This window comes from Rosa chinensis, chromosome 2 (assembly GCF_002994745.2).
Source record: "Rosa chinensis cultivar Old Blush chromosome 2, RchiOBHm-V2, whole genome shotgun sequence".
NCBI lineage: Eukaryota > Viridiplantae > Streptophyta > Magnoliopsida > Rosales > Rosaceae > Rosa > Rosa chinensis.
Window position 1 is genome coordinate 79,557,202 of NC_037089.1, and position 23,969 is coordinate 79,581,170.

The following is a 23,969-nucleotide window of genomic DNA, read 5'->3' on the forward strand; positions in this document are numbered from 1 at the left end:
GCAAAACCCTTGAAGTAGAAGAGACTTCAGAGTCCATGAATCGAAACGTCCAAGATACTGTTCGAGCACATCATCTTTCCGGTCGTTTAGATTGTATTGGAATAAGGAAATTTAGTTTCCAGTTTGTTAAGCCCCGGTATGGCACAATTCGGGTCCATGCTTCTTGTTCTTTACATCAACCAACTCTCAAGTGTCAACCTAACCATCCACAAATGGCCAACATTGAAAAGCTTTCAAAAGATTGAGGTTTGCAAGTATTGACAGAGCAAGGACAAAAGTGAATTTCCACCTAGATCACAGGAATAGCCATTAATGACTGAACAGTGCATACAAACTGAGAACTGCTATAAACGAAGAGCATCTTATACGTAGTGGTTATATGGACTACAGCCATAGATTTTACACAGTTATTTTTGAAAGGGCCACAAGTCTCCCCAGAGAGACTTTCGGGCCTGCTTATGTAATGTAGGGTTCTTATTCTTTGTGACAACAATTCGTTGAAGTGTTCCTTCTGAAGCATCCTGGTTGGTTGATCGACACACATCCATAGTAACCTGCTTGCCCCTCCGAACAGGCATGTAGATAATCCTACCCCAACCACCCCCAAGATCGGCATGACATGTGTCATCTTCCTCCTCTTCTTCATTATCCTCATGATCATCAACTTCCACGACATCAGAATCATAGGTAATCGGATCTGGTTTTTCAAATGGAATGAGGCTAGCTTGTTGCGAGCTGACTTGGTCCTCTGGGTCCTCTGACAAGGTCAATGACTAATCTTTAGAATGAAATAAATCACAGTTTACAATTTCTCTTAATGTTATAACCAAAGAATCTTATCATAAACCAAAGACCAGTCACTACGGAGCCCTTGAAAGATGAAAATGATCCTAGTGAAAAATTTTACCATAGTCAATTTCAAGATCTTCCAGAGTTCTTTTAGCATGTTGCTCCTTCAAAGTCTCAAATTTCACACCATCAAGAGGCCAAGGTTCCCTGGTCATAATGACAATAATGAAGCCACCAGAGAGAACATCAAAGATAAAAGTATATGAATAAAAGGATCTGAAGACTGTAAATTAGTAAATAATTGTAGCACACTCATTTGATTAAAAACAGCAATCAACTCCTACAAGTATAAAAACATAAATGGACGTGTTTAAAGAGAAACCCTGAGTTAGCCAAAACAAAATGAAGTGATGGTTTTCAAATATGTCATTGTAGCTTTATGAACCCCTTCCACAACTTTGAATATGAGCACAAAAAGTACCAACCTTGGTCTTTGTCCTCGCCTGACAGCAATGAAGCTAAATTTCTCATCTTCAAATCCACGTAACGGCTGACCACCCTTGGAGCGCTACAAAATGATCATATACGAGAAGGTATGATCAAATAATAATCGCGTTTTACAATGACAATGTAACAGAATAAGATAAAGAAAAAAAAAGTCTTGCTTCCAACAACAAATAGATTCATAGATTCTGTGCCATTTGCAAGAGATGTAGAAATTAAAATTAAGCAAAAGAGTAGGTACTTTTAGATGGATAGGTGAAAATAGAAAAATTTGAATCACGATAAGTAAAACGACAGACCCTGCTAGAAAACTAAAATACTAGCAATGCCAAGAGTGGACTAAGAAAATATAGAGGTTCCCTTCTACAAGTATCGAGCAACTGGTAAAATCCAAAAATTTGACTCCTGCCTCTAATGCCAATACTAACCGCTTAGGTTCAAATAATATGGTAACCAGATAAATCTTTCAAAAGAGAATACTACGTATGAATTAAGAAAGAACCTTGTATGCACGCTGAGTAGAAGTTCTCTCCAAACGTTGAACAAAATGACAATATTTACCAGCTTTCTCCAAAGGACATGCCCCATCATGAGAGCACTGCATCAAGAGAACTAAAAAATAAAAATGAGAGAATACAAATTAAAACGAACAAGAATATGTAAAATGTTGCGGAACATATTAATTTGAGAAGAGAAAAATGTAGGGTGCAGAACTATACTCACAGGAGCAACTATATAGGCACCACTTTTTCGAGCCACTACCAAGTCCTTGGAAGTTTCATCAATTGCAGCCTTGGATTTACGGCATTTCTAAGAAGATATAAATGTCAGAAATAAAGCAGAGTAGGGAAATGAGTGATTGTTAGCAGAACCCAAAAAAAAAAAAAAACTAACAACAATAACTTACCCTTTTCTCCATCCATAATATATGTGATCGCATCTGAGATATGATATTTGATCCTTGTGGTGTTCCCGGTTCTATCAAAATCTACAAACATTCAAGTGTTTAAGGAAATCAATACGTAAAAATATAAGGCTGAAAATTTGAAGATCCAAACAGAAAACAAATATAACTTGGCCGGCAATATGATTACAAGTATTTCCTTGTTTTCGCTCCTACTTTCCAAATTTGTTTTCAGGACAGCGCAAAATATAGGATCATCACAAATCGTTCTTTAAGATGGTGTAAAATTGTTATAGGGATTAAATGGTGTAAACTCAAGCAAATGGCCATAACAATTTGTTGTTGTTTTTTTTTTCATGAAATCATAATGAAACATGAAACTTTTCCAGGAGTTTGAGGTATACCAGGACATCCCGCGTAAGATCCCAAAGTTGGCGTACTACAGTAATCCGATCCTTCAGCGATGGTATCTCTCCAAGCACATAGGACTTCAACCCATAGCAACAAACAACAGATATTATTTAGGACCAAAAATGACAAGACAAAAATTAAGTATGTAATTGATAGAAGTTCTAGATAAACAAAACTTACAGCAATTACAAGGTCATGTTCTCTCTCTGATTTCTTGATGTTTTTAGTCAAGGATTGGAGGGTATCATAACTGTGAATAAGTGGCAAGTTCTTTTGACCTAAAATAAGAACATAAAAACAATGAAGAATTTGCTTTAGCCAGTTACGCCATGAGAATGCATGAGCCATCACAATAGGACTGTACTCCGACTTACAAACAATTTAGTACAGTGATAATCTAGATGAGAACTAAGTAACTAGTTTAAACAGAAAACCATTACTAACCTTGTATAAGGCTCTGGCCTGCACGCTGCATTGATTGTGATGGCTCTACTAAGTTAACTTTCTCCAAGGAATTCGGCCAGACTTCTCGTAGTGCCCTACAGCATTCCATTTACATTATATCAAAATCACATTACATAACAAACAACAATCCTGAATACTCACGTCATTAACAATCAAAAGAGAACCAGATGAACTTCTGACCAGAAAGCCGAACCCGTGCCAGCACCAAAATCCAACACTTTAGCAGGAGAAAAACCCGGCAGCCTTCTACGAACCTGTCAAACAACACTGAACATTAAAGATCAAAACTTCATCACACTCTCATTGCTACACACCCGAAAAGAACAAAGAACAATAAATTTGAAAGCCTGATACCAAAATCAATCTAGCACTTCATTTCTAGCATACAAGAACACAGCTTTATCAAACTGAAACATCACCAATTACCTCCTTGAGTACTCTGTGACAAGCAGAGAAGACAGCTGGCATTCTGGAAACAACATAAGCAATGGTCTCGTCGTCTGTATAAGTAAGGCTAATATCTCCATAGGAGCCCTTGATCTTCCACCTCTGGGATTGGTCCACACACTGCAAAGGGTCCTCAACCAGCTGCTTCGAGGTGGAAGCAATAAGCTGAGAGTTGACATCCTTGATTTGGGTGAAGGATTCTGATAGCCTCAGCACCTTCCGCTTCATGTGAGGCTCCTCTTGGTCTAAAAACCCAAACCATTAATTGAATATCATAAACTGAAGCATATGTAGATACAGAAAACTAGAGGGTGCTGAGTGAGTGGAGAAGACGACCTCGGAGGTAATTTTTAATGGCGCGGCGGAGTTTGACGGGGACGGTGAGGCAGCGCTGGGACTGTTTGGCGGCGGAGCGGATGGCTTCTTGGGTTAGGACCTTCTGAGCTGTCTCCGGGAGAAGGGTGGTCGCCATTTTCGGGCTCGTTAGGTCTCTCACACTCTGGGAGAGACACACAGAGAGAGAGTCTCTGAGCTGGTGGTACAGTATAGACTATAGAGTTGGGTTTGGTTTTTGTTCTGGGGTTTATGCGACTTTCAGGGTTTTAGCCTCTTGGGCTTGAATTTGGGCTCACAAGTGAAATTTGTTCGAACAGGCCTTATTCCAATTTTCAAGGTTGCTCCTGTCTATCTGCCTCTGTCATCACATCATTATTGCTCTGATTAGTTATAAATTAAACTTCCTACTAACTCTAATTGAGATAATTAAACATGAAAATTAACCATGCATGCTAAGTGGCCGGTCAAGCATGAGCTTATAAGTTATAACCTAGTGTCAAACTCTTTAGTTTGAAAGTGTGAATTATAATGGAAATCGAAAGGAGACCAAGATCAAATCAATGAAATCACACAGTAGTCAAAAGATTTGGCTACACACAAAGTGAGACATCTTTAACATTACACAACAGTTGCCAATGCTTTTTACAGACGTGACATTTACATTGCTTTTTGAAAAACAAGGTAAAGGCTTTATAATTACCATTCCGTGTGACCATGCATGAATCATGATGGTACATTGGACTTGAACGAGAAATAACTTGTTGATCAACCTGATGACCATGGTTTTTTTCCTTTTAAAGTCCATTTTCTTGGGCATGGCTTTCATCAACAACATTCTGTACTAGCCTGCTAGGCAACCCTAGTCGATTAGGATGTTGACCAGATCCATAAACTCTTGTATATAAAGATGTAGATAAGTTAGCATATTCCACGATGTTGAATGTCTTAAACACGTTTTTGACAATCATAATAGATGTAGTCCATCAACAATACAACGACTAAATGTAGAAAATGTATTTGCAGATTTGCATGCACCATATACCAACAATCAACTCAATGTATTGATGCTCCAGGTTACATAGCATCAGCTTAGCTATTTTAGATTAAAATCTCTGATTTTTCACCTTGTCACATAGGCTCTAACTAGTAACTTATATTTTTTTGATTTTTTTTATTGGGGGAGGTTAGCGTTAGGTAGTTAGCAACACACACACCCTTCGGGGGGGGGGGGGGTATCCCAGCAGAGCCGAACTAATCTCTTCCGAATGTCACGGGACATTAAGTACCCATTTAACTAGTAACTTATAATTTTAAATAAAAACTATTTATTTATTCTCAAAGTGAAAAAAAAAAAACAAACCAAAAAAATTGATTAAAAAAAGAAGTATAAGCTAATTGCTATTTCTGCCTCAATCCCGCAGCAACTAGAGCCCATAACTTTCTTAACCAAAAAGAAGGCTGCCGGGTTTTTCTCCTGCTAAAGTGTTGGATTTTGGTGCTGGCACGGGTTCGGCTTTCTGGTCAAAAGTTCATCTGGTTCTCTTTTGATTGTTAATGACGTGAGTATTCCGGATTGTTGTTTGTTATGTAATGTGATTTTGATATAATGTAAATGGAATGCTGTAGGGCACTACGAGAAGTCTGGCCGAATTCCTTGGAGAAAGTTAACTTAGTAGAGCCATCACAATCAATGCAGCGTGCAGGCCAGAGCCTTATACAAGGTTAGTAATGGTTTTCTGTTTAAACTAGTTACTTAGTTCTCATCTAGATTATCACTGTACTAAATTGTTTGTAAGTCGGAGTACACTCCTATTGTGATGGCTCATGCATTATCATGGTGTAACTGGCTAAAGCAAATTCTTCATTGTTTTTATGTTCTTATTTTAGGTCAAAAGAACTTGCCACTTATTCACAGTTATGGTACCCTCCAATCCTTGACTAAAAACATCAAGAAATCAGAGAGAGAACATGACCTTGTAATTGCTGTAAGTTTTGTTTATCTAGAACTTCTATCAATTACATACTTAATTTTTGTCTTGTCATGTTTGGTCCTAAATAATATCTGTTGTTTGTTGCTATGGGTTGAAGTCCTATGTGCTTGGAGAGATACCATCGCTGAAGGATCGGATTACTGTAGTACGCCAACTTTGGGATCTTACGCGGGATGTCCTGGTATACCTCAAACTCCTGGAAAAGTTTCATGTTTCATTATGATTTCATGAAAAAAAAACAACAAAAAAAAATTGTTATGGCCATTTGCTTGAGTTTACACCATTTAATTCCTATAACAATTTTACACCATCTTAAAGAATGATTTGTGATGATCCTATATTTTGCGCTGTCCTGAAAACAAATTTGGAATGTAGGAGCGAAAACAAGGAAATACTTGTAATCATATTGTCGGCCAAGTTATATTTGTTTTCTGTTTGGATCTTCAAATTTTCAGCCTTATATTTTTACGTATTGATTTCCTTAAACACTTGAATGTTTGTAGATTTTGATAGAACCGGGAACACCACAAGGATCAAATATCATATCTCAGATGCGATCACATATATTATGGATGGAGAAAAGGGTAAGTTATTGTTGTTAGTTTTTTTTTTTTTTTTGGGTTCTGCTAACAATCACTCATTTCCCTACTCTGCTTTATTTCTGACATTTATATCTTCTTAGAAATGCCGTAAATCCAAGGCTGCAATTGATGAAACTTCCAAGGACTTGGTAGTGGCTCAAAAAAGTGGTGCCTATATAGTTGCTCCTGTGAGTATAGTTCTGCACCCTACATTTTTCTCTTCTCAAATTAATATGTTCCGCAACATTTTACATATTCTTGTTCGTTTTAATTTGTATTCTCTCATTTTTATTTTTTAGTTCTCTTGATGCAGTGCTCTCATGATGGGGTTAAAAAAAAATAGAGTAAGAGACACATTAAAAAAAAAAAACATATTGGAACAAACAATAACACAAAAGACTTGTCATTGACTGATTTCTGATTACAGAATGTCAGAATTCCCTCAATTTAGTCAATTCACAAGATGCAAAGATAAAAAGAACCAAAACTAAGGAAGCATCCTTAGTTTGACTAACCTTCGATCAATGATGATGGAAGCATGAACTGTTAATTTGAAAATGCCTGATTAATAGTACGAAACATTACAAATTAAAACTAGACCACATAATCATTACATTACAACCTAATCAAACATTACATTAAAACTGGACCACAAAAATGCAACCTAATCAAACATTCAAACAAAAATAACATCTCCATAGACTAGCAAGAATGAACTGCTTTGAGGTGAAACAGAAACAATCAATTATCAAATATGTTACAAAGTCACAGACTGAACCTAGCCATCTTGTATCTCAAGATCTCCATAAACAAAGTCATAGACTATCAGTATATCAACATTCAATCTCTATAATGACAGAAACAATCAATTATCGAACAAAGTTACAAAGTCACAGACTGAACCTCACCTCTATAATAATTATGAGCTTTTAGCTTTCCAAATCTCTAAAAGCAATGCCAATCGGGACCTGATATCCAAAAGCAAAGACCCAAACAAAAAACAAAGCCCAGAATTAGTTAATCACCAAAACGTGAAAACCTAGAACATCACATAATTGAGAACCCTGCAGAGATCGATTCAGACAAAAAAAAAAAGTAACAGAGATCAGAACTCACAGCAACAGAGATCGATCCACTTGAAAGAGACCGATTCGATTTCACTTGAGATTAGTGGCAACAGAGATCGAATCCACTTCAGATTCAACATCAGCATGCAAGATGCAAAACAGCAAAAACATTAGAAATCACTCGAGAGTGAGGCTGTGAGGGACTGAATGATCCAAGAGCTTCTAACAAAAATTAACGAAAAGAGAAGGCTCACCGGCCGTAGATACGATTTGAATGAACAGATTAACACTTTCTGTGTTTGATTTTTCGATAGTTTGGGCTTCGAAGGAGAGATCGAGTCATCGAGACTCGAGAGGGGTTGAGTCTGAGAGAGACTCGAGAGTGAGGCTGTGAGGGGACTGAATGATCCTTTCTGAATCCACCCTTAGGGTTAGCTCAGGTTTTAATTTAATCCAACGGTTATAATTTAATATGTAATAAAACTATTAATAATCAACGGTTCAGATCAATAGATATAAAATATATATAAATAAATAAATAATATATATTATATACGGTTCGATACAGTATACCGTATTTTTCTAAAAATAAATATCAATACCGTACTATCTCAATTCTATTTGGCTTGAGCCCACTGTCCAACATATTCTGAAAGATGTTTAGTGCCAGATCCCACTTTCCATCCTTCGAGCAAGCACCAATTATAGCTTGCATTGTATCATTCCCTGGTTGAAACTTGTTTTCAATCATCTCGTTGTAAGCATCAAGAGCTAGCTCATGCTCACCACACCGAACAAAAATGCTAACTAAGAGGCAATAAGTAACTTGTGTTCCAGTATGGCCATTCTCCTTGATATCTCTCCACAATCTCTCAGTTTCACGCCAATTGTTCACCTTACCACAAACCGATATCATTGTGTTATAGACAACAGTATCAAAACCATCCCTCACACCACTCTCCCCTTCCATTGCCCTAAACATTTCAATGGCAGAGTTGCAGCCACGAGCATCTGAAACTGCTTTAAGTATCAGGCTATAACTATGCCCCGTAGTTAACTTCTTTCTCTTCATAAACTCAAACACTCTCAAGCCATTATCAAAAAACCCATTTCTCAACAGACAAGATAACAGTGAATTACACGCATGTAAACTAGGAACAAGACCTGATAACTCCATGGAAGTAAACAGCTCCAACGCACTCCTAATTTTATTAGTTCTACTCAGCACCAAAATCCGCTTTGACAATGTCTCTTCATCCACCTCCTCTAAAAAACTTACCCTATCTACATTCAACACATCCTTCCAATTTAAAGTCACCTCTGGCCGGACGGCAACCCCCGGTTCAATCTCCGGCTGGACCGGGTCCTTATCAATTGCTAAATCTCCCCATGGAGGCAATATCTGCTCAACCAAAGAATCTTCTTCTTTTTCACAAACCAACCCAGATTGCACACCAAGCACCACGTTTGGCACAGACATGGATTTCGCCTTCATTCTAATCACACTGGGTACCCACATGGAAACTAAGCTAAGGTTATGTGTACTTGAACATGTTTTAGGCACATCATAATATAAAGGCTGGTTAGAATGGCGATACCGAAACCCAGAACTAGTTGAGATTAACATAAGGGAGAGTGAAGGTTTCAGAACCTCACCCATTAATGAACCCAGAACACAGAGATACACACAGAGCTATGAAATTTGTACTTGTTGTTCAACCATGGAAAGTGTGCTGATGATGACAGAACTAACCTTTAACAGCATGACCCAATTTGAAGAAGATGAAGCAAAGGAAGCACAGACCTTTCCTCAAATTTCTACGAACAAAATGGATGCTTGTTCTTCTACTACAACGAGACAGGAAGCAAATATCTTCGTCTGTTGAGAGGGACCGCCCTGTTGAATGACATCCCGAAACGACGGCGTTTCCTCGTTCCAATAGTCTTTACCGGGCAGCCCAATAGTCCAATACAAACGCCATATACTTAGTCCGGCCCAAAGTTCCAGCCCAATAAATTTGGCGGTGGACACCTATAAATAGTCTCTGCGTCTCTTTCGGACCCAAAACGCCATAAGCTGCTCTGCAACTCTCTCTCGCTCTCTCCGATACAATAACGACCGCCATGGGTCCTCCGCCGCCTCCGCCTCCACTCTCCGCAAACCCCGCCGGCTCCGAAACCCTAGACAATGTGCCGATGGAGACCACCTCCCATTCTTCAACCCAAATGAAGCCCCCGATGGGCCCTCCACCTCCCAAAAACCCTAGTCCACCTCCTCCTCCTCCTCCCCAAAACCCTAACCCCACTCCACCCTCTACATCCACCACGGACTCCGAAACCGCGCCGCCGGAGACCTCCAAGCACCAATCCCAAGGCTTTGCCGTCCCTTATTCGATTCCTGAATGGAGCGGAGCTCCATGCCACCAGTTCCAGCTCGAGGTCCTCAAGGACGGCGCCATTGTCGACCAATTCAATGTGTAAGCCTTCTTCTTCTTTCTCATCTTCCTCCTCTGTAGCTGATTTTAAGTACTACATTTCATTATATACTCCGAAAATCGTTGAATTTCTTTCCTACTGAAATAAATTTCAGGTATGAAAAAGGGGCTTACATGTTCGGCCGGGTCGACCTCTGCGATTTTGTTCTGGAGCACCCTACTATTTCTCGGTTCCATGCAGGTAAGCACATTTATCTCTTACATTCTAACTTGCTGTTATTATTTCTTGACTTGTTGTTAGTATCATCATTGGCTTTTTCAATAGACTTGATACATTGTTCAAGGTTCAGATAGATAAATGTACTAGGAATTTGAGCTAAGTCGACAGTGGATACCTGTTAATTTTCTTATTCACTCTTTTGGCAGTGCTCCAGTTCAAGAGAAGTGGAGATGCGTACATCTATGACCTTGGCAGTACTCATGGTACTTTTGTTAACAAGAACCAGGTATGTCTATGGAGCTAATTGCTTTTCACAACCAGACCGTAAAACTTGAAATTTAGTTCATTAACTTTCTTTTAATACATTTTCTAATGCTATAGTAGATATGGTCTCAAATTTATCTGGACCAGGGATCAATTTTATCTTAAATGGTATTTGTATACTCCCTCTCTACAAAGGAATTGACCTCTGCTTTTCAAGGCAAATCCCTTTTGTTGTCAGAATATAAAAAGACAATCATGCCTTATTTGAAGTTGTTAAGTATTCTACTGTGTTAGCTCAGATCTGGTAGACAAGCGTCATGTTCTAGTAGTAGTAAATGATAAATGCTTGGAGGTTGCTGGTCTCTAGAAGTTTCAATTTACGGTGTTCCTTTCTTGATGACCAGCTCCACATAGAAAATTAGGTTTTATGTGATTACTGTTTCCAATGAATCTATTTGGATATTTAAGATCTTTTATCTGACTCATGAAAGAGTACTAAACAAGTCAACACTTACTCTCATCAGTAAGATTTAGCTTTTACTGAACTGTCTCAGTGTCTTTTGCATAATGCCATTCATGTTTGTGTTTGTCTATGTCTCTGTTTGTGGGCAAGTTTCACTTATATGCTGCTTCTAAAAACCTAGTGACTACTCTTGTTACAATAAATTGGTGAGTATATAGTTTTATACCCTAGTTTTATCATACTAACCTTTTTATCATGCCTATCAGGTCAGTAAAAAGGTGTATGTGGACTTGCATGTTGGTGATGTCATTCGTTTTGGGCAGTGAGTACCTCGTTATTTCATTGCCTTGGCTTTCATTTACTTCTTATAGTGATCCTCACATTTCCATGTGTTGTGTAACTTTTGAATTCAGAATACCATCCTGTGACGTACATTATATAATGAGATATATGCACTGCTATTTTCAATAGGAACTGTTAAGGAACTCATAGAGGACTAATTTATATATGTGACCTCTTATGATTCAGATAGCTATTTTATCCTTTACGCTTTTTGATTAACAAGACATAGTGCTCATATTTAAATGCCAAATATATTTTATGGGCCTAAACTGCTAGTTACTTGGATACATATTTATTTATTGTTTATATGTATATGAGAGAAAGAAACACTTTACTGGATAGGACAACTAGAATACTATTAGTATTTGGAATAGTGACAGCCAAAATAGAAGTAGTTCAGGAACATTGAAGATAACGATAATTGTCATAGGCGTTCATGAAGTTTTTCTCTTAATGACTTTAGTCGAAAGCACATCATAAGATTATTAACCTTCTGATTATTCTTGCATTTTCTCGTGCAGTTCATCTCGTCTATACATTTTCCAAGGACCGTCTGAGTTGATGCCACCAGTAAGATTTCAATTTACTATTTATTGTTTGAGTTTGTGTGTGTTCTTAGTGAAAATCAAATAAGAACGCATCTGTTCATTTGATTTTTATATTGAGTTTGTGAAGAATAATGAGAGGCGAATATTTTTTTCAATAAAAATAACTTAAGCACTTCGAATATTGACGGACAGGATATATTTGCATTCATGAGTTGAGTTTCCCAAGAACCTCTACTGCTTTCTTATCTAAGTGACGACACTATGGTTACTTTTTCAACAATATGTTAGTGAGATAAATTCAGGATTTTGCACTTATCAAAGTCTTCAAATCACCCATCACGGAAATAGTATCTACACGAAGGTTCAAAGCATAGCATAGACGCATAAATATATGTACATATGCATTAAATTCTTGATTTTAAAAGATGTAATGAAAGTGACATTGAAGAAATGAGCTGAATTATGGTTATCAATGATGGCACTCCATTTCTTCGAATGGAGTCTTAGCCCGCCTCACTTGCTTTCTGTACCGATGTGTCAAAGGGATGATTGCTTATCGTTTGGTTATATGACTTATATCTATGTAGGAAAAAGACTTGAAAGTTTTAAGAGAGTACAAGATGCGTGAAGATATTTTAGATCAGCAGGCATCACTTCAACGAGCAAGACTTGAAGCTTCTCTTGCTGATGGCATCTCTTGGGGTATGGGAGAGGATGCCATTATAGAAGAAGCCGAGGTATGTCTCAATAGAATTCTTCTCAAACTGCCTTTTATATTCTCCTATTTTTCTTTAAGTATGACCTTTTCTTTCTTTTCTTTTGATGAATTGAAAGATAATTCTACTGACATATGGTTTTGGACCTAAGGATGATGGTGAGGAAGTAACTTGGCAAACATACAAAGGACAGCTTACGGAAAAGCAGATAAAAACCCGTGATAAAATAACTAAAAGAATGGAAAAGGTAAGTGGTCTTAACTATTCTGGTTTTTTATTATCTTTCTTGTACGTTGGATCCTTTTTCGCCAATTGGATAAACTCTTTAGGTATAGTTCATATATTTATATTAACATGTGTATATTGCTTGGTATTTGAGAAAAGCAAGTTCCTGAATTGATTTCTAAAAAAGTCACGCAGCAGTGTAGTGTAGTGTACCATTGTTTGAATATTTGAGAAAGCAGTTCCTGAATTGATTTTTAGAAAAGCCACTCACTGGAGTAACACACCTTTTATAATTCTAGCAAAACAGTGTATCTTTGTGTAATGAAGGAATACAACAGTTGATGCACTTGCAATATAATGATTCAACAGGGACCTCTTAAATGTTTGAAACTGGTCCTTAATGATTCTAATTAATTAGTTGCTACCATCCATTATTAGGTTGACCATACCAGCATCAACAAAGGAAAAAGTACGTGAACCTAACAACAATGCATCATAATTAAATCCAGTATCCAGATATTACACTTCAGCCTTCTCGTATTGTGTCTTCTTCTAATTGCATCCAGTTCTTTTGTGTTTTTTTTTTTTTTAATGAGCAAAACAAAGATTTAAATAACTCCAATGTTGATGATAAAAACTTGTTTATACAGACACTGATGAGTTTTTTTACTTATTATTATAATTTTTCTCATGTCTTCACTGTTTCGCTTATAGATTGCTCATATGAAGAAAGAGATAGATGCTATTCGTGCTAAAGACATCTCTCAAGGTGGATTGACTCAAGGGCAACAAACTCAGATCGCGCGAAATGAACAAAGAACAGAACAGGTAAAAAAATTTCCCCAGAACCTATTTGCCAACCTGTACTGGTAGTTGAGAAATGAGGAATATCTGTTGCATCTTAAGTCCCAATATATGGAGGCAGGATGATAGTGACCTTTCTGGTTAACACGTTATTTTTAATTTTCTTACAGATTCTGGAAGAGCTTGAAAATTTGGAAGAGACACTGAATGAGAGTATTCGAGAAAGTTTAGGTGCACGTGTTGGGAAGCTATCTCATGGTAAGAAGAAAGGAGCAATTGAAGAAGAAGAAGAACTTTTGAGGTACTTAATTAATGAAAATTACCTATGTAAAAGTTTTGCACTTTTAGGTTTGGAAGAGACACCCAAGTACTCACTTTTCCAAGATTGGAGTATCTAAATTCTACAATTGATCAGCTATTCATATTAAACTCTGAAACTGTAGTCTTAATTTCCTAATCATCATGGTTACTCTTAATTTAGCCATGTAAATGCCATACATCATTTGTCAATGCCATATAGTTTGTGAAAAAAGAATCAGTAACTTCCTATTGAGGTTAATTGTTAATGATTTGTTTTTCAGTGATGATGATGAATTTTATGATCGGACAAAGAAGCCTTCTAGCAAAAAGGCTAGTGAAAACCCCTCAATTGAAACCGCTGATACTCTTCTTGATAAGAGAGATGCAATCACAAAAGAAATGGAGAACAAGAAAGAGCTGCTTTCAATTGAGAAAAACAGACTGGCATCAGAAACTACAGAAGACACCGATGCTGGAGACGCACTGGATGCATACATGTCTGGGCTTTCATCTAAGCTAGGTGTGGAATTCTGCTCTAATGAACCTTGATCTTTAATACATCTGAATTGATAATTGCTTTAGTGCTTTCTGCTAACACTTGCTGTGCTGATTTTCTTCTTGCTAGTGCTTGATGAAACTGAGCAATTGCAAAAGGAACTCTCAGATCTCCAGTCCGAATATGACAGGGTAGTCTTCCGTTTGAAGATTGCTGATCCAACAGGTGAAGCAGCCAAGAAAAGGGATTCAAAGGTGCTTCCTGAAAATACTGAAACTTCTGCTGCTGCCATCAAGAAGCAACATCCACTTAAACCAAAGGAAACCTGTCCGCCTGAAAATCCAGAAAGTGGTTCTATAAAGAAAGAGGAAAGTACAGATGTGACTGTTGCATCTAGCAAGAGGCTGGAGTCAGGTGAGGTTCTCACTAATGCAACTGAAGGAAAAAGTGTTGTGTATACTGTTGCAAAGCCCCAGTGGCTTGGAGCTATAGTGGACAAGAAGATGGTGGAGGGTCATCAAGAGGCAGCATCTACGAATGAGCACGAGCCTGAAGTATTTGTGGACTATAAAGACAGAAAGAAGATTTTGGAGAATGAAGTTAACATGGAATCTGGGATTGAAAATGCTGCGCCTGGTTTGATTATAAGGAAACGAAAACAAGTTCATGAATCTGAAGCTAGTGATGATTCTCATCAACTTTCGACATCTTCCTCCACAGGAGCTGGACTCGTGGCAGAGGATGCTGTAGCACTGTTGTTGAAGCATAACAGAGGCTATTATGCATCAGATGATGATAAATCCTCTGAATGCCAAGATACGTCACAAGGGAAACAACAGAACAAGGGTAAAAAGCCCAAAAAAAGAGTACTTGGTCCCGAGAGACCTTCATTTCTTGATAGTGATTCTACTGAAACATGGGTGCCTCCTGAAGGTAAAGCTAACTTGATTCCATGTTCTGGGTTGTAACTTTGTTTTCTTTTTCTTTTTCTTTGTCTTCCTCCCTTAGATAAGAGATCTTTTTTAATAACTGGTATATATCTTCATGGCTCATGCAGGGCAATCTGGTGATGGGCGAACATCCTTGAACGATCGATATGGCTACTAAATATAAATGCAATTGATCAAGTTGGAAGTGCTGTTAGGCTGCTTGCATATCAAATGACTTTTATTTTTACTATCCCGTAACCCAGTTTTAAATTGTTAGACTCGATTATCAAATGAGAATATAGAGGTATAGTTCGATAATACCTGGAGAAACCCTCTTGGTAGGCACTGATGTTTTTCTTTATTGTTTTTGGTTTTGGTTGGGATGTACAACCTAGTGTAGAAAGATGAAGGCAGAGAGATGCTCTGAATTATTGGTTTAAACTCACATGTAAACATGATCCAGTAAGGTGTATATAAAAATTGGTTCCAACTTTTTGCCAACTTAGTGAAAATGTCTCTAGGAATGCTCATGAGTTGTTTTTATCGGAAGTGTTTCTGTTAGAAGTACATTGAGGTCTTTGTAAAAATTTCAAGTGTTCGCTGTAATACTGGGAAGTGCTTCTTTTAAAATCACCAAAAAGCACTTGCCGATGAGTTTATTTTATTTTATTATAAGAGGATTTTGCCGATGAGTTGCTGTCAGCAAGTATGGCCAGTGGGCATGACTGAGATCTTCCGTAGCTGTGCTCATGGATACTGTGATGAACGTTGTAGTACCAACTGGAACCAATCGCATAACTTATAAGCACCAGAAATCTTCATTTTATTTCGTATTCTCTCGGCCAAAACAATTTTCAACGCTAAACTTGTATAGTGACAACTGTAAACGAATAGTTGAACGAATAATTGCAGCTTTAGTCACTCAAATTTACAGGGGAAGAAGATACATTATAAACATAAAAGCGGCATGGTTGCAGACTTGCAGTGAAAGCTGTAAACCCACTCTGGTTAAGCAACCTCTAACATGAATCTACTTATTCCTCAATCAGCCTCAAGGCTTTCCATACTTAACAAGATTCTAAGGTATAGATCGTTGATGAGCTCTAATAAATTATACTAGCATCTTTGTTTCTCAGCTTCCTAATAGAAGCTTTGCTTGATGTATCAAGCTTTGCTCACTTCTACTGCACATATGCATACATGTATTCAGGAACCATTTAAATCATTAAATGCTGGCTGTACAAGAAGAACGAAATGGCAACTGCAGTCGTCATCATATATACATGAGAACCATCGAGGGAATGAACAAAATTTGGTGGGAGATCTGTCCTCTGCCTCTTGACCATGGCCTGTGACACCCTGTGACACAAAAGAGTTCAGTTTGAGATCTGAGCCTACAAACATCAAACAATGCCTATGTTTGTAACTGTTTTTCCATGTTCTTTCATACTACTTTTCCACGATCATGTGGACAACTAAACATGTAAAAATACAACAACAAGGCAAGCCAAAGATCGCCTGTTCTTTTTCCTAGCCAAAAACAAAGAATTCCTCAAATCAAGTTATTCCATGCTTTCAAGGACAATGTGAACATAAACTCTTAGTCTACATTTTATGATACAATTCTGCAATTTAAAATTGAGGGTTTCTTTCAGTAATCAGCATTCAGGATCAGCAAGAAAGTTGTCACATATATGATAGATAGCCAGTATTGAGCAAGTTTTTACCTAAAGAATGTAAAGTAGGTACGTAAGAAACAAATTCAAAATCCAGGAACAGAACAAAAAGATGTCAAGAGCAATGTCCTCAGATGAAGCATTGCATAAAGACATGCAGAAAAATTTCACATTGTATTTAGTTAGTTATTTCAGTTGCAATGTTCTACCTAATATTTCATATATTTAGTTAACTTACCACTATTGTCAAAGTTAAGCTGTTTTGAATCAATTCATTCAAATCGAATCTAAACAATATGTGTTTAAGGACAATGTAAATTTAACAGAGAGAGAGAGAGAGAGAGAACAGAGATTCAAGTGTGTCTTTCATTTCATTCAAAGGAGGTATTTATAGGGATACATTTTGAAGTAATTAATGATACAACTTGATGGCATCTTCAATTGTAGCCTCATCTTGTGGCTTTTCATTTGCAGCTTCACATTGTGGTTGTGATGATGATGATTGCCACACTTGTTCCCCATTGGCATAAAGCTTGACTCACAAGTCACTATACCTAAAATACCTATCTTATACATGACATAGACATTTTATACTATGAACAATACAACATGTTTCATATATACTACAACACTCCCCCTTGGATATTTCATGTTGATAGTATTTGTCTAAGCCGTGCGCTTCGAAATTGCCTCGTTAAAAACCTTGCCAAGTAATAAAACCCTGTGGGAAAAAACAACCTTGGTCGAAGGAGAAAAAGAGTGCAACGCGCATTGAGTGTGGAGTATGATTCTAGATACTCCCCCTGATTTAGACTCCCCCTGAAGATCATGAGAGTTCGGATAATCTTCTTAATCCGATACTCTTCACATGTTTCTCGAAAGGGGTTTTTGGTAACGACTTAGTAAATAAGTCCGCTACATTATCCTCTGATCGGATTTGATTTACTTCAATGTTTAGAAGTGTTTGCTGTTGCTGATTGTAGAAGAATTTCGGTGATATATGTTTAGTATTGTCACCCTTTGTGATGACTTGGATTTTCATTATGTAATTTTGGTAATTAATAATGGACTAGTTGTACGAATAATTGTTATTATGCTTTATTCGTAGGTTTTATGTGGAGTGGAATGATTTTCGTACGTATAAATAATTGAATTTCACAGTTTAGGGGGTCGTGTGAAGTTTGACTTTTTATATGTTGGGATTCTCGGAAAATTTCCTTCACGAAAGTTGTAGAGCGCGTCGATACGAGTTCGTGGACATGCGGAACGCGTAAATCGGAGTTCGTATGAGGAAGTTATGGCTATGGAAAGAAGTTTCCATTTTGGTATTTAAAGGAAAAATCAGAAAATATTTCATTTTCCTCATTTTCCTTTTCCGGAAACCTCATACCCTCTCTCTCTTCTCTCTCGTCCGCTCCCTCAGTATCGAAGATTTTCGACTGACCCGACCCGAACCCGGCGTTCCGACCCGACTTTTCCGGCCGACTGCGGCGGTCTCCGGCCGTGAAACTTGGCCAGACAGGATCGCCTCCGCCGTCTGGTCGTCCCTCTGGTGTTCTCTTACGGCGATTCTCCGTCTCGGTGGCAGTTCAAGGCGGTGCAGATCGAGGAATTCGGACCCGACCGGAAAACACAGTTCTGACGTCGGCGCGGCTTCGATTTTCTTGGGTTGAGTTCAGAACAAGCTCCCTGGTCGATCCTTGGTGTTTGTTTCGACCGGTTTACGTGAAAATTCGATCAACTCAGATTGGATTACTATTCACGGCTTGTGAGGTAGTTTTCGATCCCTTAAGCTTGTTATATGACTTCGATCCAGTTATGAAAGTTCACAAGCATGCTTAGATGAAGCTTTTTGATGTTGGGAGTTTTGTGAGATTTTGAGTTTTGGCCGGCGGCGGTGCACCACCGTCTGTGGTGGCGTTCCGGCCACTTAAGGAACTGTTTCTGGTATTATATGTCCTCTACTCGTCGATACGAGCGTTTCGATATATAATATGCAGATTTTGGAGTTCGTATGGATTTGTTATGATTTTTGCCGTTTCATATCGGTGAATTTATTCAATCCGTGAAGATACGAGCGTCCGATCGACTTGTGGTTTGGTCACATCGATCGTGGACGTATTCCGAAGACTTTGGGAGGTCTCGGATGTGGTTTTGCCTCGATTGGCACCACTTTGGGGTTTTTAGTTCAAAAACAGGGGTTTCGAACTTAAAACAAATATGAATCATTACTAAGTTGGAAACCATATGTGATTAGGTACTTGACGAAGTATTCAGACGAGTGGTTGGTGATAGTTTTGGTTCGGTTCTGTATTGAAGACGCAGCAGGAACCCGAGGTGAGTAAATCTCACAAGGACCTTTATGAACATAAGTACCATTATTGTTTTGGCGTTAATTATTTAACTGCAAACTATAGTTGGTATTAGTAGGCATTCCTGAGCGAATGACTACATATATATATTTAGATGAAATATATATATCCTTGTGAATGATTGTGATGAATAATAATATGCATGATGGTGTTCATATTATTGTTAAATGCAACTTTTCAGGAAACGATATTATAGAAAAGATGTTTCTATTGTTTGAAAAGTATTGAGCATTGATGTTACATTTTGAGTCAAGCATGACTCATTTTAGATGTATTGGTCTTTGTACCAAGGGTCACAGATGGTGAGCAAGAATTAGGAAAGCCGAAGCTAGGTGCTTGTAATGTTTTTAGGTCAGATGCGACTTACTTAACGTTGACCTTAAGACCAGATAGGGTCTAAGAAGATCTTACGTCACAGATGGTGATAGATCACAGATAGTAACAGGTTGCAGATGGTAACCTTGATATTTGACTTCATGACTAGACGGAGTCTGAAGATCATGAGTCACAGATGGTGATCAATGGTTGAGCTGAGACCAGATGGGGTCTAATGATTATAGGTCACAGATGGTGACAGGTTGCAGATGGCGACCTTGATGTTGATTTCCTGACTAGACGGAGTCTGAAATCATATGTCTCAGATGGTGACAGATCACAGATGGTGATAGATCACAGATGGTGATCAAGGCAGGAAATAGGTAATCACGTTCTAGTTAGGACGAGTGATTACAATTTCAATAGGGTTCTAGTTTATCTGCCATGATAGCTTATGGGAGTAACAGTCGAGGTTGCTTGAGACTCATAGGTTCGCGGCTTAAAGGAGAGTTCAGATGGCATTCTTCTTTAATTGTCTAGATGAGACTTGAATTGCTACTTGATGGTTAAGTTAGCAAATAAAGCAGGGTCATAGTGGTGACTCATGTTGTCCTTTCTATGGAAAGGATATGAAACGTTAGAAGGATTCATGGCTGCATGTTTCCTTAAGTAGATTGATGTGAGTTGTTGATTGATGTTCATGAGTTACTCATACGAGCTTGAAGAAGCTTACCGGGTTTGTTGTTTGGCAACCCCGGTGCACCATTGTAAATGGTGTAGGGGCTAATCCTGCAGGTCAGGAAAATCGTGGCTGAAGCTGAAGGAGCTTGTTGGCAGCAGAACGGGTAGGAAGCAATTTTTGTTGGCCTTGCCAATATATGACTTCCGCTATGCAGTAAGCTCTGAGGAGCATTTACGTTTTATTGTGATGACAATTAAATTCGTAAATTTGTATAATATATAACTCTGTGGAACGAGTGTATGTTATCTTGGATGATTCAGTGTATCAGTAAGTACTTGTTTTAAGGGAAAGATGTTCCAGGTATTTGTATTGATGACTGAATATTTCACGCATGTATAATTATGGGATTATATATATATATCGATTTTTATTGTTGTAAAAATCAGGGGCGTGACACCCTTGATAAAACCTAATTTCATTTGCTCAATACAAGCTGCATTATCTTCGTAAATGCATGTAGGTTTATCTGTGGTAAACTTCAAACCACAAGTTCCTCGAATGTGTCTATTTATAGACCTTAGCCATATGCATTCACGCACAGCTTCATGTAGAGCAATAATCTCTGCATGATTTGAGGAAGGAGCGACAAGTGTCTGTTTTGTAGATCTCCAAGATATCGCCGTGCTTCCCATGGTAAAGACATAACCTGTTTGGGAGCGACCTTTATGAGGGTCAGAGAGATACCCTGCATCAGCAAAGCCCATCAAAACATTATTTTTATTTTGATGGTGGGGAGGAGGAGAACGTCGGTCACCATGGATGGTGTTGCCGGCGTCTGTATTACGGAAGGTGGCTTTTTGCCTCATAGGGTCTGATCCCAATCTTCCATCTTTTATTTTCTCTCTGTATGGATAAAACAAGCCCATATCAATCGTACCTTTTAAGTATCGAAAGATTGTCTTTATGCCAATCCAATGGCGGCGTGTTGGCGCAGAACTATGTCGAGCTAACAAGTTCACTGCGAATGAGATATCTGGTCTTGTGCATTGTGCTAAATACAATAATGCGCCTATCGCACTTAGATAGGGTACTTCAGCCTCTAATAATTCTTCGTCCTCATCCCTTGGACGAAACGGATCTTTTGTGGGCTCAAGACTTCGGCCGATCATGGGAGTACTTACAGGCTTTGCTTTATCTTCATTAAAGCGCCTTAGTAATTTTTGAGTATATGCTGACTGATGGATCATAATCCCATCACTACGGTGCTCGAGTTCTATTCCGAGGCAAAACCGTGTTTTCCCAAGATCTTTCATCTCAAACTCGGATTCCAAATATTTAGCAGTTTCCTTTAACTCATCTAGAGTTCCAATTAGGTTCATGTCATCGACATAAACTGCTATAATTGCAAATCCGGAACTTGTTCTTTTAATGAACACGCAAGGGCATATTTCATTGTTAATATATCCCTTTCCAATCAAGTAGTCACTTAGACGGTTATACCACATCCGTCCGGATTGTTTCAATCCATATAGTGAGCGTCTTAATTTTATTGAAAACGCGCTCCGTGGTTTAGAGCCACTTGATTTTGGTAATTGAAGTCCATCAGGAACCTTCATATATATCTCTGAATCTAGATCCCCATAGAGATATGCTGTAATCACATCCATAAGCTGCATGTCAAGTTTTTTGGAAACTACCAAACTGACAAGGTAGCGGAACGTTATAATGTCCATTACGGGAGAGTATGTCTCCTCGTAGTCGATTCCAGGGCGTTGTGAGAAACCTTGTGCCACAAGGCGGGCTTTATATCTCATCACCTCATTTTTCTCATTACGTTTTCTAACAAAGACCCATTTATGGCCAACAGGCTTTATATTTGGTGGTGTCAGCATTATAGATCCAAATACCTGTCTCTTTGTTAGTGAATCCAATTCAGCCTGGATCGCATTTTTCCATTTAGGCCAATCCGCTCTTCGTTGACATTCTTCAACAGAGCGAGGTTCGATATCATCATATTCTATGATTCCTTTTGCAACATGATATGCAAACGCATCATCAATTGCCATAGAATTTCTATCCATCATCTCATGTACACTATTGTAATTTATGGAGATTTCTCTATTCTCTGGAGTTGGTTCTGACATTGGAGCGTCCCCCAATGGTGTCTCTTGGACATAACCATAATCCGGAATATTCTCGTGGGATGGATTATTCATATCTATGATTAATGGATTATTTTGTGCCAAACTCGCCTTCTTTCTTGGGCGAGAATCCATCGAACCTATAGGTCTCCCGCGCTTCCTGGCAGGAGCCGTGGGCCTAGCCAATGTGTCACCCATAGAGGGAACGTTGGCGCCATTCTCGTGTATTTTTGAGATGTCATTTTGTCTTTTAGGGACATCAATCCTTGCAGGTACATTTGCAGCAGGTATGTGTGATCTCGTCACTTTAGCGATATCAGAAAACGCATCAGGCATCGATTCTGCTACGTTCTGAAGATCGAGAATTCTCTGCACTTCTTTTTCAGATTGTGCGGTTCGGGGATCAAGATGAGACAAAGTGGGGACAAACCACGACAATTCCTGTCCTTTTTGTTGAACATTAGTTATGTTCATGTCTCCCCCTAAAGACGGGAAGACTGTCTCATCAAAGTGACAATCCGCAAATCTAGCGGTAAATAGATCACCTGTCAAGGGTTCTATGTAGCGGATTATGGTTGGAGAATCATAGCCAACATAAAGGCCTAATCGTCTTTGAGGACCCATTTTAGTGCGCTGTGGTGGCGCAATTGGCACATAGACTGCACACCCAAATATGCGTAAATGTGAGACATTAGGCTCATACCCAGTCACCATCTGGGATGCAGAAAAAGGTTGGGTGGCAGTGGGCCTTAGACGAATAAGCACAGCTGCATGTAATATTGCATAGCCCCAAGCAGAAATAGGGAGATTGGTGCGCATAACCAATGCCCTAACAACCATTTGAAGTCTTTTAATGGCAGCTTCTGCGAGACCATTTTGGGTATGTACATGAGGGACAGGGTGTTCAACCTCGATCCCAATGGACATGCAATAATCATCAAAAGTTTTTGATGTAAACTCCCCAGCATTGTCAAAACGAATTGACTTAATAGGATGATCAGGGTGGTGAGCCCTTAACTTAATGATTTGTGCTAGGAGTTTAGCAAATGCAGCATTTCTTGTGGATAAGAGCACGACATGTGACCAACGTGTCGATGCATCAACCAACACCATAAAATATCTAAATGGTCCGCAAGTTGGATGGATAGGTCCACAGATATCACCTTGTATTCTTTGCAAGAATGGTATATTTTCTTTAATCTCTTTTGCATAGGATGGTCTCGATCCTACTTTTGCTAAAGAGCAAGCTTTGCAAAACGAATGATATGCTTTAGAAGTAATTCTTTGAACCTCTTTTTGGTTCGTATTCCTTTTTGTTTTAAAGAATGGATGTCCGTGTGAAGTTTTTAATATACGGATCATCATATCACGACCTGGGTGTCCCAAACGGTCGTGCCAAAGCCTGTATGTGTCGGAATCCCATAAATTTTCATTCATGACATGGTTGGATTCAATGACTCTAATAGTGGTTGCGTACAATCCACTAGAGCGACACATGAGTTTCTCTAATACTCGTGTATTTCCGTAGTTATTAGAGGTGATGTAA

General features: G+C 38.5%; 3 protein-coding genes across 7 annotated transcripts; 2 read left to right on the forward strand and 1 right to left on the reverse strand.

Moving 5' to 3' along the window:
- Positions 1-263: 263 nt before the first annotated feature.
- Positions 264-8,009, reverse strand: LOC112185304 (methyltransferase-like protein 17, mitochondrial). 4 transcript variants are annotated; one of them, XM_024323544.2, is made up of 16 exons: positions 7,750-8,009; positions 7,545-7,620; positions 7,337-7,396; positions 6,944-6,989; positions 3,857-4,214; positions 3,500-3,765; positions 3,254-3,327; positions 3,053-3,147; positions 2,789-2,886; positions 2,602-2,685; positions 2,201-2,281; positions 2,017-2,103; positions 1,796-1,891; positions 1,275-1,357; positions 908-996; positions 264-757 (listed from the first exon to the last, which is right to left on the reverse strand). In XM_024323544.2, exons 5-16 carry the CDS (start codon positions 3,990-3,992, stop codon positions 408-410), a joined length of 1,539 nt encoding a protein of 512 aa, XP_024179312.1. In that variant the 5' UTR covers positions 3,993-4,214; positions 6,944-6,989; positions 7,337-7,396; positions 7,545-7,620; positions 7,750-8,009; the 3' UTR covers positions 264-407. The 4 variants fall into 4 exon arrangements, with proteins under 4 accessions (XP_024179312.1, XP_040370167.1, XP_024179311.1 ...); XM_040514233.1 differs by lacking the exon at positions 6,944-6,989 and having other exon boundaries at positions 3,857-4,208; XM_024323543.2 differs by lacking the exon at positions 6,944-6,989.
- On the forward strand, positions 5,291-6,786 carry LOC112185306 (rsm22-cox11 tandem protein 2, mitochondrial-like). Its single transcript, XM_040514235.1, has 7 exons — positions 5,291-5,376; positions 5,483-5,577; positions 5,744-5,841; positions 5,945-6,028; positions 6,351-6,431; positions 6,530-6,616; positions 6,742-6,786. The coding sequence occupies exons 2-7, from the start codon at positions 5,547-5,549 to the stop codon at positions 6,769-6,771; spliced, it is 411 nt and encodes a 136-aa protein (XP_040370169.1). The 5' UTR covers positions 5,291-5,376; positions 5,483-5,546; the 3' UTR covers positions 6,772-6,786.
- A 1,540-nt stretch (positions 8,010-9,549) lies between the features above and the next one.
- Positions 9,550-15,738, forward strand: LOC112187930 (kanadaptin). 2 transcript variants are annotated; one of them, XM_040514231.1, is made up of 12 exons: positions 9,550-9,972; positions 10,086-10,171; positions 10,357-10,436; positions 11,144-11,199; positions 11,741-11,789; positions 12,355-12,504; positions 12,602-12,730; positions 13,423-13,536; positions 13,683-13,813; positions 14,094-14,332; positions 14,438-15,241; positions 15,366-15,738. In XM_040514231.1, exons 1-12 carry the CDS (start codon positions 9,620-9,622, stop codon positions 15,413-15,415), a joined length of 2,241 nt encoding a protein of 746 aa, XP_040370165.1. In that variant the 5' UTR covers positions 9,550-9,619; the 3' UTR covers positions 15,416-15,738. The 2 variants fall into 2 exon arrangements, with proteins under 2 accessions (XP_040370165.1, XP_024182674.1); XM_024326906.2 differs by having other exon boundaries at positions 9,551-9,972; positions 12,635-12,730.
- Positions 15,739-23,969: the final 8,231 nt, after the last annotated feature.